We start from the raw sequence: 13,669 nt of genomic DNA, 5'->3' as shown, positions 1-13,669 counted from the left end.
TGTCTTCAGTATTTTAATGGTGAATAATTAACATACATTTAGAATACTATTTATTTAGGATATGTACTTATAATTTTGTAAAAATATATATGCTTAATAATGAAGGGAAAAAAGAAAAAGAAAACCTTATATTCTACATAAAGGTACCATTAGCAAAAAATGAAAATCTAGATGAAATAAGCTGAACTCAAAACACAGCTTACTCATCCATGAAACAGAACAAATGTATAGCAAAAACAAAAGCTGTTCACCACTGTCTGGTGATTCAATAATTAGTTTAAGAGCTCAACTCAAATCGTGTTCGATATGAAAAATGGTGTAATATATAACCTATTTGGTCACAATGGGCACTACAGAATTATAATGCTCACCAAGGCCAAATGCATGCTTGTGGTATGAAAGCCTAATAGAAGTATCAGTCCCACCATTGGATTTGTACTCCTTCCCCATTTCCACATCAGGAAAGGACCCAGAGAATACCATGATATGTTTCCTAAGGCAGTGAGTTAGAGCCTCTAACTCTAGCTGACCTCCCCAGGCAGCCGTCGTCTCCACTTCTTTACAGTAATTCTCGAACTTTTCTGCCAGAGAATCATCAGAACCATCATCTTCTACTGCATTTTCTGAGAGGAAAAATGGGAGAAAATCAGATGCATTTTTCCTCATATAAGAAGCCACCAGTTCTCGAAGTTCTTGATAGTTGTGAGGTGATCGACCTCCAGAAAGGACAGCTAGTTGATCTTCAACGGCTCGATAGAGACAATGCCCATCTGGCTTTATTTCAGCTACAGCCAAGCCAAGAGGTTCAAGCTTTTTCTCTAGTTTTGCATCTTCAATAACACGGTCACTTACAATGTTGCTTTGTTCTTCCTGTATTCTCTGTTCTCTTGCTGCTTCTTCCTGAGCCCTCTTTCCTCGCCTCCTTGAACTCTTGCTAGATTTTACCTGGTCAGGTTGGTTGCTCACAGAAACTCCTGCTATTGCCTTCACTAAATTCTCCAGTTTACTTTTCTCATTTCCATTTTTAGTGTCATACCCCAAGGAAGCAAGTTCTTCAGCATGTTTTTCTTTAAGTTCAGAAGAACGTTTAGTAATCTCTTCCTCAACCTGTTTTTTCTTGGCTTTCTGTTCTGCTTTGCTGCCCTTAGCAGCTGCCTTCTTCAATTCGATTTCCTTATTTTGTAGTGTTGATATCTCTTTCCTGTATACAACAAGTATATTCAGCAAAATAACTCAGAAAACATACCACTTATGCAACAAGTCGATAACTACTAAACTCCTTTTGATTTTCAATCACAAGACTGGTCATAGACCAAAACCACAAACAGTACAATGGTTTATTTATTTAATTTTAAAAAAACTAGAATCTCCATCTAACCCTATAATAATATATAAAAAACCACGAGAGACTCGAACCTCAGAACTTGTGAGAGCAAACTACACGCCTGACCATTTGAGCTACCACGTCTTGTGTTAAGCAGTACAATGTTTAGTTAATTAGAGAGACTGCCCTCTTTCAAAGACTACCAAAAAATCTAACTCTGCCAATATCTTCCTCATCTAACAACCAGACAAACTTCTAGCAGAATAAACTTTGCAATTAGTCACTCACTGCCAACCCTTTTTTTCTTAAAACTCTTCCTAACTAACATAAGTCATTCATTGGAGGCTTATAACTAGCTTAAGATGAAAAGTGACTTGTTTGAAGTAAGAAGCCTCTCAATGACCACCCAATTGAAGAAAGTAAAGAAGCTCTTATACTAACACAACAATGCTAACAAAATTCAACAAAACTTATGTCTATAATTTCAATAATCATTAAAAGAAAGGAAATTTTTTACTTAAAAGGCATAAAATCATCTTAGTCTAATGGTGCTCCAAAGAGTCATTTAAACTTTGTGGAGGCAAATACTCTAGCATATTCAATGGGGAAGCAAGCCCACAACTCTAGATACTAATACACAAACTGAATAGCTTGAGCAGAACTGAAGTGGTCTTTTGATACTACCATACCTTACAATTTTACAAAGTAGCCATAAAAATGTAGGCATAACCGTTGGCTCTATCAAATAATGAATTCGACAGCAATACAAAAAAAATTCATGAACAGAAAAAAACGGAACAATACCTATGCCTAGAAAGCATTTCATCTCGAGTTTCCCCCTTGTTTAGATTTGCTTTTTCAGTAATTTCTTCAGAGGACTTGTTATCCAGTTCTTGAGGGTCTTCCATTGAAGAAAACTAGAAACCCACTACACCGATGCTTGAAACTTCGCAGGAAGTCCTCTTCACAGGTTTGGGGTTGTGCGGCTGGGGTTCTTCAATGGCCTGGGCTCTGAAATTTCTTGGAGATCGTTGGAGAAGACGCTTTATTTTGTTTTTAGGGTTTTTCAAAAACTAAAATAATTAATTTTTCTTAGGCAAATAAATTATTGTTCACAATAAAATTACATCAATGAACAATCTATATGACGTGGCAGTCCAAAATGGAGCCAAATTGTCTATCCCACATTCATGTCCCAAACCCTGTCCCAACCACTTATAACTTGACAACTCAATTATATTGTCAACTATACAACTAAAGCATATTTGACGGGGTTGTCTATTGGAGTGGTATTGTCACATATGCAATGTGGTCTAATTTTCAAGAATAATTTTATATAAAGTGTTGCTCAACAAGTCAACATAGATAATGACTACATACATGACATTTTATTTTAATTTTTTTTATTTAAAAAAGTTATTTTTTATGTAAAAAATTATTAATTCAATGTGATATAAGACTATCGTGGACAACTTTTAAACTTGTTAACTATTAGAGTATTTTTTTATAAAAGAAAATAGCAAATTTAATTTAGATGAGAGAAAAATAAAATATATATATAGCGTAATATATATCTATTCTATATAAAGTGTGCCTATATAACTGAAATTCTTGGTTTATGAGAAATTCATGGGTGACTTTTTATTTTTATTTAATAAAATAATAAAATATTATTTATATATAATAAAATAATAATAAAACAAATCCTATTAATATTTGAACTGATATTTAGTATATTTCAACTCTATATATAATCACAACTATAACTCTAGAAATTAAAAATATATATATAAAATAAATTGAACCTCAAACCGCATATACAATTAGTTTGTTGAGAGAGATTAGGAAAAGAACGAATTATATATGAAATTTTTTTTACCAAATCGTTTAGGTTTTCTCTAGCTATTTATCTTCATTTATATATATTTTTTTTCAATCGCAGTCCACTCCCACTATTCAATGAACAGAGCAAGCAAATTCTTATTGCCGTCTAGATGGATGAGTGAATCTGCGAAAAATGGAGGATCTGACGCAAATTCGCTGTGAGAAATTCAAAAAAATCGTCCCCCAATTTTAGGTTCTGATCCAATTGGGTCTTCTTTTTATTCGTAAATCATCCCCCAATTTTTAAGATTAATTTTTCATTTTCTAACATTTTGAGATTTTTGTCTCCTTATTGAATCTTTTCAAATCTGCATTGTTTCTATCAAAATTAATGAGCTCACATCGTTGTTGTGTTATACGGAGACTAAACTATGTCATTTGTTATGTTTAACCTTCACATCAAAAAACATGTTATATTCTATATTTGGATTATGTTAAAAATTTGATCTTATGAAGAATACGTTTAATTAGCTTAATGTGTTTTACTATGCAGTATATTCATATACAGTCCTTCTGTTTCTTTTCTATCTTTGAAAGGATAGTTAATAAATATAATATATAGCTTTTTTTTTTGAAATAATATATAGCTTTTTTTCACTCTCTCTAATATGAAATAACAAAAAAAAAAAAAAATTGAATTATCCATGCGCGTTGGGTCCACATGAGTCAAAAAAATCATAAAATTATCCTTTACAAAAATGTACACTGATATTTTTAAAATTTTTTTTTGATGATCTTAAAAAATATTATAAAAATAATATCAAAACAAAAAAAAATTACTTACCCTAATTTCGTTTTATCTTAAGAAAAAAGAAAATTAATTTTATACACAAAAAAATTATTCCACAAAAAAAAAAACATCAATTATCAAAAGCAGTAAAACTAGCAAAAAAATGGACATGGTTTTCACTTTTTGTCGACACTACCATATTCAATTTATCAACGAAAAAATAGACAATCCAGATATATGCGGACCCGACAATAATGAAAAAGTTCAAAATACAAAAATTACACTATTGTTTCTATCGAAGCAAATGAAGATTGAAATCTACCAATGACTATGATTAGTTTTCTTATCTACAATTTTTAGACAAATGCTATCTTCAATTATCAATAATTTAGAGGATTTTTAATTTTCTTTTTATCTTACACCCATTTAAGTAATGTTTCTTTAAGTATTGGAACATCAATTTTTAATTTATTTTTGGATATACTTAAGAACATATTTAAATCATCAAGCTTTCTTAAACACTAATATATTGCATTTGGTATTCACTTTTAATTGACAACATTATAAAATATAATATTTAGATACACATAATAATAATCTCACCTAATAATTAATAATATTTTTTCTTTAATTTTTAATTGTATCACTTTCAAATAACATAGAAAAAAACTAGCATAAATTTAGTATACGTGCCTCGCACGTAGTTTTTTGCTAGTATATATATATATATAGCGTAATATATATGTATTTTAACAACGGTTGTATTTGGAGATGATATGCCTTTCACAGTTTTTTTCACCATACGGTTAGTCTATTTTCTCTCTCTCTTTTTTATTATTTTATATGTATTTATACAAAATTCATTTATACAGAAAACTTCATAACACATGGAATTATATCTCTCCTACGTGAACTATCCTTGGAAGTAGATGTCCATCTGATTCTTTCAATCCAAATGTGGAATTTGATTTAATTATAATTACTTTTGGTTTGATTTAATAACTACGTAAACTATCCTTACTCAAATATAATAATCTCTTTTTAGTAGTGTAGAAGTTTATCAATAAAAAAAACTATCAAAAACACAATAAATGAAAATGAATTGAGTTACAAAAACTTGCAAGTAAAATACACTTCGAATTTGAACTTATGATAATGTCAGCTACTTTGTCTAAAGAAGGAACATATTGAATTTCTGGCCATAATTTGATTACGAACAAAAGAGAGATCAATTTCACTGTGCTTAGACCGTGCGTGGAATATTAGATTAGCAACAAGACTCGCAGATTCTTGATTATCCACCCAAATGATAGGAGCAGTGGGTAGCTGGATATATGAAGCTCAGAGAGGACAAAGTTGATCCATTTTATTTTTGCAGCACAATTAGCAAGAGCACAAAATTCACTCAGTTGTCGAATGGGCTACCACAGGTTGTTTCTTAGCTGACCAAGAGATAAGGTTTCTTCCAAAGAATACAACATAACCACCTATGGATCGATGATCATAAGGGCAGCTGGCCCAATCAACATCAGAATAGGCTTGTAGACACATCTGTGAGCTGGTTTAATGAGAAGGCCTTCATGAACAATGCCCTTTAGAAATCTACACAATCTTTTACATGCTTCCCAGTGAAGTGAATTGTGGTGGGAGCATGCATGAACTTACTTAATTTGTCGACAATAAATGCTATATATGGCCTTATCAATGTCAAATACAGAAGAGTGACAAGAGTACTTCTGTACAAATTGTGATCAGGGGAAGGGTCACCATTGTTAAGGATTAGTTGATGAGTAGAGATTGTTGGAGAAGGACTAGGCTTAGCTCCTTCCATGTGCAACTTGGTGAGTAAATTCGAGATGTATTTGGACTGGGATAAACACATACTAGAAGATGTTATGTGCACTTCAACCCCAGAAAATAATGTAATGTCCCAAGTTCTTTGACAAAAAACTCAGTGTTAAAATCACTGATTAATTGAGTAATGAGCTTATGGTTGGGTCTAGTAATTAATATGTCATCAATATAGACTAAAAAAAGAATCAAATTGGAATCGGAACCATGCATGAACAAATAATTAATTAGTTATCAAACATAGATATGGTGAACCCTTTGTTGTATAATATTTGTTCGAGCTTCTCATTCCAAGCATGTGGGGCTTGTTTGAGGCCATAAAAGGTCTTGTGAAGAAGGTAGACATGTTTAGAAGGGTCCACAAATTCAGGAAGTTGCTTCATGTATATAATTTCTTGCAAGGTACCATTGAGAAAAACATTCAAGACATCTAGATGTTGAACTGCCAGTTGAAAGATACAACTAAAGTGAGGAGTATCTTGATTATTGTTGGTTTTACAACAAGTCGGTGTAATCTATTCTAGGTGTTTGAGAGTAACCTTTAGCAGCAAGCTTGGATTTGAACTTGTCAAGTGTGCCATCTGCATTGATCTTTATTCTATGAACCCATTTGTTGCCAATTAGGGTCATGTTTGGGTGATAAGGTATTAATGTCCACGTTTTATTTTGAATGAGAGCATGCATTTCCTGGTCCATTGAGGCATGCCATTTGGGGTTAGGTAGAGCTTATTTAAGAGATCTTGGTTCCTTTGGAAAGAGAGACTCAGCTAGAGGGTGGCTAGTTGATAGAAAGGCTTTTGGCTTGTGAGTCCTAGCTTTGGAACGGGTCTGCATTGGATGATTATTGGTGGTAGGGAGTGGAGATGAGGTCATTGGGGAAGGGATTTGAGTAGAGGGTAGAGGAACTGTTTGGTTTATTATTGGTGTAATAAGAGATTCTGTATGAGATTCTGGGTGATGTGTTGTTTGGGTTTGTGGGGAAGGTGTTGATTGTAACAAGGCAGGGTTTTGGGTAAATGTTTGTAGGGAGGCACCAACTTGTGTATTAGTGTTTCCCTCAGAAGAGGATGACATGCTGGTGGTATCAGGAAAACTAGTGTTATGGGACACAGAAGCAGTAACCACATCAATAGGAGTAGCAGTGGCTTGAGGTGGTGAAGCCATCAATTCAGGACTGTTAGAGGTAGCAGCATTGATGTCTCCAAATAAAGCAGTACTAGTGTGAGGAACAATGGCAGGTGTAACAAAGCTATTTTTGGGAACCAACTGTTGGGTAGATGGGGTTACCGTTGGTTTTGTGGTACTAAATCAGGTACATAGTGGAAATATAATTTCTGATTATCATCGTATCACATCCTCAATATCAGCATATGTATGTATATTAAATTTGAAATAAATAGATAAAAATAAAATTTACTTATTGAAGTTTATCAGAGTATCCTGGATTTTTTTTCGTAAGTTGTATCCTCGGATGATGATGAACTCACACTGTAGTCTTTCCAAATCTTCCTCCACACACAAAGATTAGTGTGACTAATAGGATATACTGTATGTTCTTGGTTTATCCTAACACATGAGCAAGAACTATGAGAGTGATGATGATAGAAAAAAGTTTTAATCAGAATAATCTTTTTTAGGCTTCCCAAAATTATATGTATATGTTTTTAAGTTTATATGGTATATATAAATTAAAACCAATAAATATTTGAATTCAAAATAATAAATTAAATTATATTTAATTATTTAAAAATACCTTATTTCTAAAATAATATGCCTGAAACGAAATTAATCCCGAATTTCTGTATTATTTTTGTGGGTTTTTAAAAGTAACATTTTGGTTACTTATTACTTATGATGCCGGTAAGAAATTAATTAGCTACTTTTACGTAAAAAAAGTTATTTTTAAATTATATAATTTAATATACAATTTGGTTACCTCTAAAACCTTATTTGTAAACATCTTAATAATTAGGTAATTCTAAGTTAAATTGTGCTATCTTATTATTTAAAATATAATTGGGTAACCTTAAAGTTTATTTTTGAAACTAATGAGTTTTTATATAATATAATAAGTTACTATTTTTGTTTACCAATTATTTTTTATATACTTTGAAACTTATGTGTTTTTTTTTTAGATTTTATTAAATTAATTTGTTCTTTTAAATACTTACGTTACTTCTTTTTTATTTTACTTTTGTAAAAAATATTTATGTTACTTTCAAGTCTATTTAATAAACTAATAAGTTATAATAAAATTAAAAGAAAAAAACACACACACACAAAATTTAATATTAAAATTGATAAACGTTTAAATTGCTCATTAATTATTTTAAAGTTATAGTATAACAAATAAGCATAGATATGAAATAATTTTATTTAGTATATTTTATAGTAATATTTAAATTAATTATAATTTGGATAATATATCAATTAGTTACTTTTTATAAAATGATCAATTTTAAATAAAAATATCTTATGTTATATTATAGTATCTTATTATTTAAAATAAGAGAGAGAAATATTTTTTTTTGAAGTTGGAAAGAAGAGAGAAAGAAATATTTTTTTTTTATTCTTTTTATGTATAGTTATCTAATTTTTTAATTCTGTAAGTATGTCTTTTAAATAAAAAACAAAAGAAAAAAATAACAGTTAGTTTAGTATATAAAATATAAAACAGTATAATAATTTAAAAAACGTTAGAAACGAACGTTAAAATTATTATTGTGATAGATTAAGTTATTACTCATAATAAAAGACAAAAAAAAACGTATGTACATGTAAATTATTCTATTTATTACGTGTTATATTATAAACTTTATTTATTTTATATATTTATAATTAAATATTTAACTAGAACCCAAAACAAAATTTATCTTAAAGCTTGTATAATAATATCAAAATATAATTAAACTTGTTATTAATGTTATCTATTTTAAATTAAATATAGTTGATTATTTCCTTTTCGGGATATTTATTGCCGTTATCTCACTCTCCTTCATTCAATTCAAATCGATGGCAATCCAAAGGAAAATTCGGTTATTTTACCGACAAAGTCATCCGATACTTAATTGGTTCTTCTCTATCTATCTCTATTACACTCATCTCATTAAAAAAAAAAAAAGAAAGCACCATTTTATTTTAATTTTTTTTTTTTTTTTTTTTTTTTTTACTAATGATGTAAAATGAAGATAAAAAGAAAGAAAACAAGGATCTGCCACGTTTATCAATCATATATAATATACCTCTATAATTCAATTGAGAGTGTCACGTGGCATATTCTTTGAATTATAATACTATCATTATTGGAGATAGAACAATGCAATACGAGATGCCCTAATATATTCACTATAATGAAATCTAAACCTCAAAGGCCACATTTTTCTGTATGGGGAAAATAGTAAAAATTCCCCTTATTTATTTATTTAGTAAAATGGAAAAACAAAGTCCAAGTTGCATATTCATATAATGTATGTATATAGCTGTAAGTGTTAACAGTTGAAAGTATGATCCATTTGCTTTCCTCTATATCCAATTGTTATAATTCTTTTTTGGCTATAGGTTATATTGTATATACAAGAAGCTTTCTTCTATTCTCTTCTAGTGTCTTATATATATTCCATAAAATTTATTTAGGACCAAAGCTGAAAATAAAAGATTGGAATTTAATTGGATAAACTCTTATCTTCCTCCACATCAGCCATATCCAACTCCAAGAGCAAAGAACCTAGCTCAACAAAATGCCACCCCAGCAAATAAAATAAATATATATCATATCTTTTCTTCAAAATATACTCTATTTACTTCTTTTGGGTTTCTTTCAAAACAGTCAGATTTTCCCATATTAATAAAAAGGAAAAAAAATAATGAAGTGATTCTCTTCCTACTACTATAACTCCATATTGGCCAACCCATGTCTTTTATTCTAAGTTTTCAGAATAGCAAATGTCAACACCTGGACAACTGAAGTGATTCTCTTCCTATACTACTGTCTCCATAGCCTCTGACTTTCTAATTAATAGTATTTATTATTATTATTTGGAGTATTAAAAATATTAATTTGAAGGGGGGGTGTGTGTGGCCTTTCCTTAACTTGGAATATAATAAATATCATATCATGTATGAGAGTTTTTTTTTTAGGATATAAAGTTCAAATCTTCACTTGTTCCTCTTGTCTTGCTAATTGAATAAATATTAGTGCTAATTGATGCTTTGCAACCTATACCGAAAGTTGTGTTTGGCTCCTAAAAATTAATTTATTAAAAGAAAAAACAGCATTATTCCAACTCTTCTAAAATCAAATGGACACATTCCCAGAAAGAAAGAAAATTTTTTAAAACTAAAAGGAAGATTTTGAATGATATCACTAATTAGAAGAACAGGGGATTAGTTGATGCTGAGAATTTGCAACTTGTGTTCTTATGACTCAAAAGGGTCACCATCAAGCAAATCATCAGGGTGGGGAAGCATTTTTCTTATCCAAACAAATATCTAAAGTGACATTCTCTTTCTTATCCATTATATGTTATTTTATTGTATTAAAGTTTATACAAATATACAAAAAAAAAATATTTCTTTTTTTCTTTATTTTTTCTAATCAATATTTTTCTCTTATTCTTAATTAAACAATGAAATCTAACCAACCTTTCCAGCCCCTTATAAATAGAGTGATGCAACCCAGAATCAACCAGAACCAAAGCCTCAAAGCCTAATCATCACTACACACATATACAAAAGACCTTGTTTTGGTTACATATCATCTATACATACATATCTCTCCTTTATTTATATAGTAAGTACTGTTATATTAAATCTATACACAAACACACACACTAAAAGAAGAAGAAAAAACACAAGAGTTTTAGGTGAAATATGGACAAAGTAAGAGACTTGGCATCACAAAGAGCTGCTGTGATCTTCACCAGGAGCTCATGTTACATGTGTCACACAGTGAAGGCACTCTTCTATGAGCTCGGGGCTAGCCCGGCGATCCATGAGCTCGATCGCAATGCCAATGGGAAGGAGATGGAGTGGGCTCTGCGTGAGCAGATGGGGTGTAACCCTGCTGTCCCAGCTGTGTTTATAGGAGGAAAGTTTGTTGGGTCAGCTAAAGATATTATATCTCTCCATGTTGATGGCTCTCTCAAACAAATGCTCATTGATGCTAGAGCCATCTGGTTTTAGCTAGTTAACAAAATTATGTACTTATAAGGAAACCAAAGAAAACAAAAAAAGATTACTAAGTTAATCTTATATATATGCTTAATAGTTAATTATATAATGAGGGCTGTGTTTTTTGGCTCAATTATCTGGTGACTGTATTTGAAATGAAGCCAGACTACATATAGTATGTGATGAAAAAAGAAAAAACATACATATACAAAAAATGTAGCCTTCTGTTTTCTGAGATGAGAGTCTCAACATGGAAATATATAGTTTTTCTTTTTGTTATAATCTTTTTAAGAGTTTTATGAAATAAGCTAGTTATGTATAACTTTTTCATGGCAACTCATTAAGGCATGCACAATGCTAAAAGGTAAAAGACATGTCAACTAATTTACTAAAATAAGTTACCTGCATTGAACTATATAGAATTTCATGATAAGAGAGAATTCTCTTATGGGGTATTTTTTTTTTTTCTCTCTTTCATTTGAGAGTAATGAAAAAGATTGTTTGTTCCTATACAAAGCCTTAACCACAAAAAGAATAAAGAACCCCATGAAGCTTTGGTGCTTTAGTTTTTTAATCAGTGAACAGAAATGTTCCAAACATGAAAACTTATCCTATCCACCACCTTATTGAAACAGGTCACTATTTGTATGAATTGACATTCACATGAGTCTGAGGAACTATCCCTTTACCACTAACAAAGTGGTATAAAGTGTTCATAGCATAATGTGCATTGATACTGCCTTTTAGTTTTAAAATTTTGAGTTTTATTTTTTTCTCTTCTATAGGGGGATCAATGGCAAGAATCCAACCCACACCTATGAATCACTTATTAACTTAAATAGTTTCATTTTTCTTTTTTTTTTACAAATAAAAAACCCAACAAAAGTTCTCTCTCTATCTCTCTCTATCTCTCTCTCTCTCTCTCTCTCTCTCTCTCTCTCTCTCTCTATATATATATATATATATATATACATATATATATCTTGAAAACTTCTAAGAAAACTTGGGCCAGAAATGTTGTCACGGGCCTCTTGCATGGATATATTGGATCAATGAATACAACCAGGCCCTTTTGTCCAGCCTGCAGTGCTATTCTTTTGATAAATTAAAGAAAAGAAAAAGTTACAAACAAAGTATATGAATAATGCTAGTGTAAAAATACACATAGAAAGAGCATAATATGCATGCAGAAGAATACATGATGAAATTGATTCATTCACACGTTCTAGTGTGTGAGAACTGAGAAGGGAATCTTCCAAGTTGATGGATGCAACATAAAAGAATTTGCACCCACCGAAAGCCACCTATCTCGTTGGCTATGCTTCTGCAGAAGGATTCAAAAGAAGGTGATTGTGAGAATCTGGTATAAATTGACCACAGCCCTTCAAGAATTTTAGCACACTTTTGCTATGTAGACAGTGAGTGTGTGATTATTATTGCCATAAAATCTTCAATATAAGGCTTTACACGTATGTAGCATAATTGCATTGATCTCACCACATGATCATGTTGTCCATCCAATATCTAGGGAAAGATCCACATATCATATGGTTATAAATCTAAGTAAGTCTATTTATATTTGAAAGTTAATTTTTGCCAACTTGTTCAGCCTAATAAAATACTAGTCTTTATCTTAGAAAGTAGCCTTTTTATGTTCTCTTTTTATAGTTTGATTATCTAAATAAAGCTACAACCTCTTTTGAATGTTCTTCTTCAAAGAAAGCAGTCCAACTTATTCTGTCCCTATAAATAGTCTACCACCATAGCTCAACTACAAACAACTTAAAGCTATAGCTAGTTTCACAACAAACTCTTTCCCCTCTTGTTTAGCTTCCATTTTTGAAGTTTAAACCTCAGTTTTCAAACCATAGGATCGAACTCAATTCGGGATTCGATCCTATTGGTTTTAACAAGTTTTTTTACTAAACAAACATCCAACAACTAAGATGGACAAGGTAATGAGATTGGCCTCAGAGAAAGGAGTAGTGATCTTTAGCAAGAGCTCATGTTGTCTGTGCTATGCAGTCAACATTTTGTTCCAAGAACTGAGAGTCCATCCAATTGTTCATGAGATTGATCAAGATCCTGAAGGCCGCGAAATGGAGAAGGCCCTTTCGAGGCTCGGGTGCAACGCGCCAGTGCCTGCTGTATTCATTGATGGGAAGCTTGTTGGCTCAACCAATGAAGTCATGTCTCTTCACCTAAGTGGCTCCCTGATTCCTCTGCTCAAGCCTTACCAGGCTCTATCTTAAATTAACACTTGTCTCCAATAATATGTTGGAAAAACAAAAAACAAAAAAAAAACAAATAATAAGATGGCTCAGAATAATTAGTTTGTTGTGGTTGGTAGTGAGAGAGAAAGAGAGAGAGCTTTGTATTTGAAAGTATATATACTACTGTATCATCTGTCAAGTGATCTGTATTGTAGCATTTAATTAGCTGGTGTAGCTTGTGATCTGTTTCCTATTCTTATTAATGAAAAATTAGCTTTTATTATATATCTTCTGGTTTGATTTCTTATTATACAGTTTCAGGTTTTTCAGTACAAATTAAAAGCATTGAAGAATATATACTCTATCACTCTCTACTATTATAAATAATTGTAATCTTTACTGCATTTCCTTCAAGTAGAAGCAAAATGGCATCCTCCTTAGTTCAAGAGAAGATCCTTTCATGTTTAATAACATTAAACTTTACAAAGTTGCTAAACA

At 31.0% G+C, this 13,669-nt stretch overlaps 3 protein-coding genes across 3 annotated transcripts; 2 read left to right on the top strand and 1 right to left on the bottom strand.

Annotated features, from left to right (window-relative positions):
- Positions 1–228: 228 nt before the first annotated feature.
- Positions 229–2,436, bottom strand: LOC115722421 (OVARIAN TUMOR DOMAIN-containing deubiquitinating enzyme 5). Its single transcript, XM_030651659.2, has 2 exons — positions 2,129–2,436; positions 229–1,201 (listed from the first exon to the last, which is right to left on the bottom strand). Exons 1-2 carry the CDS (start codon positions 2,230–2,232, stop codon positions 331–333), a joined length of 975 nt encoding a protein of 324 aa, XP_030507519.1. The 5' UTR covers positions 2,233–2,436; the 3' UTR covers positions 229–330.
- A 7,924-nt stretch (positions 2,437–10,360) lies between these two features.
- On the top strand, positions 10,361–11,242 carry LOC115702389 (glutaredoxin-C11). Its single transcript, XM_030629858.2, has one exon. It carries the CDS (start codon positions 10,659–10,661, stop codon positions 10,968–10,970), a length of 312 nt encoding a protein of 103 aa, XP_030485718.1. The 5' UTR covers positions 10,361–10,658; the 3' UTR covers positions 10,971–11,242.
- Positions 11,243–12,739: 1,497 nt separating this feature from the next.
- On the top strand, positions 12,740–13,458 carry LOC115703097 (glutaredoxin-C13). Its single transcript, XM_030630591.2, has one exon. It carries the CDS (start codon positions 12,905–12,907, stop codon positions 13,208–13,210), a length of 306 nt encoding a protein of 101 aa, XP_030486451.1. The 5' UTR covers positions 12,740–12,904; the 3' UTR covers positions 13,211–13,458.
- The last annotated feature ends 211 nt before the right edge of the window (positions 13,459–13,669 follow it).

Source organism: Cannabis sativa, chromosome X (assembly GCF_029168945.1).
Source record: "Cannabis sativa cultivar Pink pepper isolate KNU-18-1 chromosome X, ASM2916894v1, whole genome shotgun sequence".
Taxonomy (NCBI): domain Eukaryota; kingdom Viridiplantae; phylum Streptophyta; class Magnoliopsida; order Rosales; family Cannabaceae; genus Cannabis; species Cannabis sativa.
The sequence above is the reverse complement of the archived record's forward strand: the minus strand, read 5'-3'. Positions and strand labels throughout refer to the sequence as shown.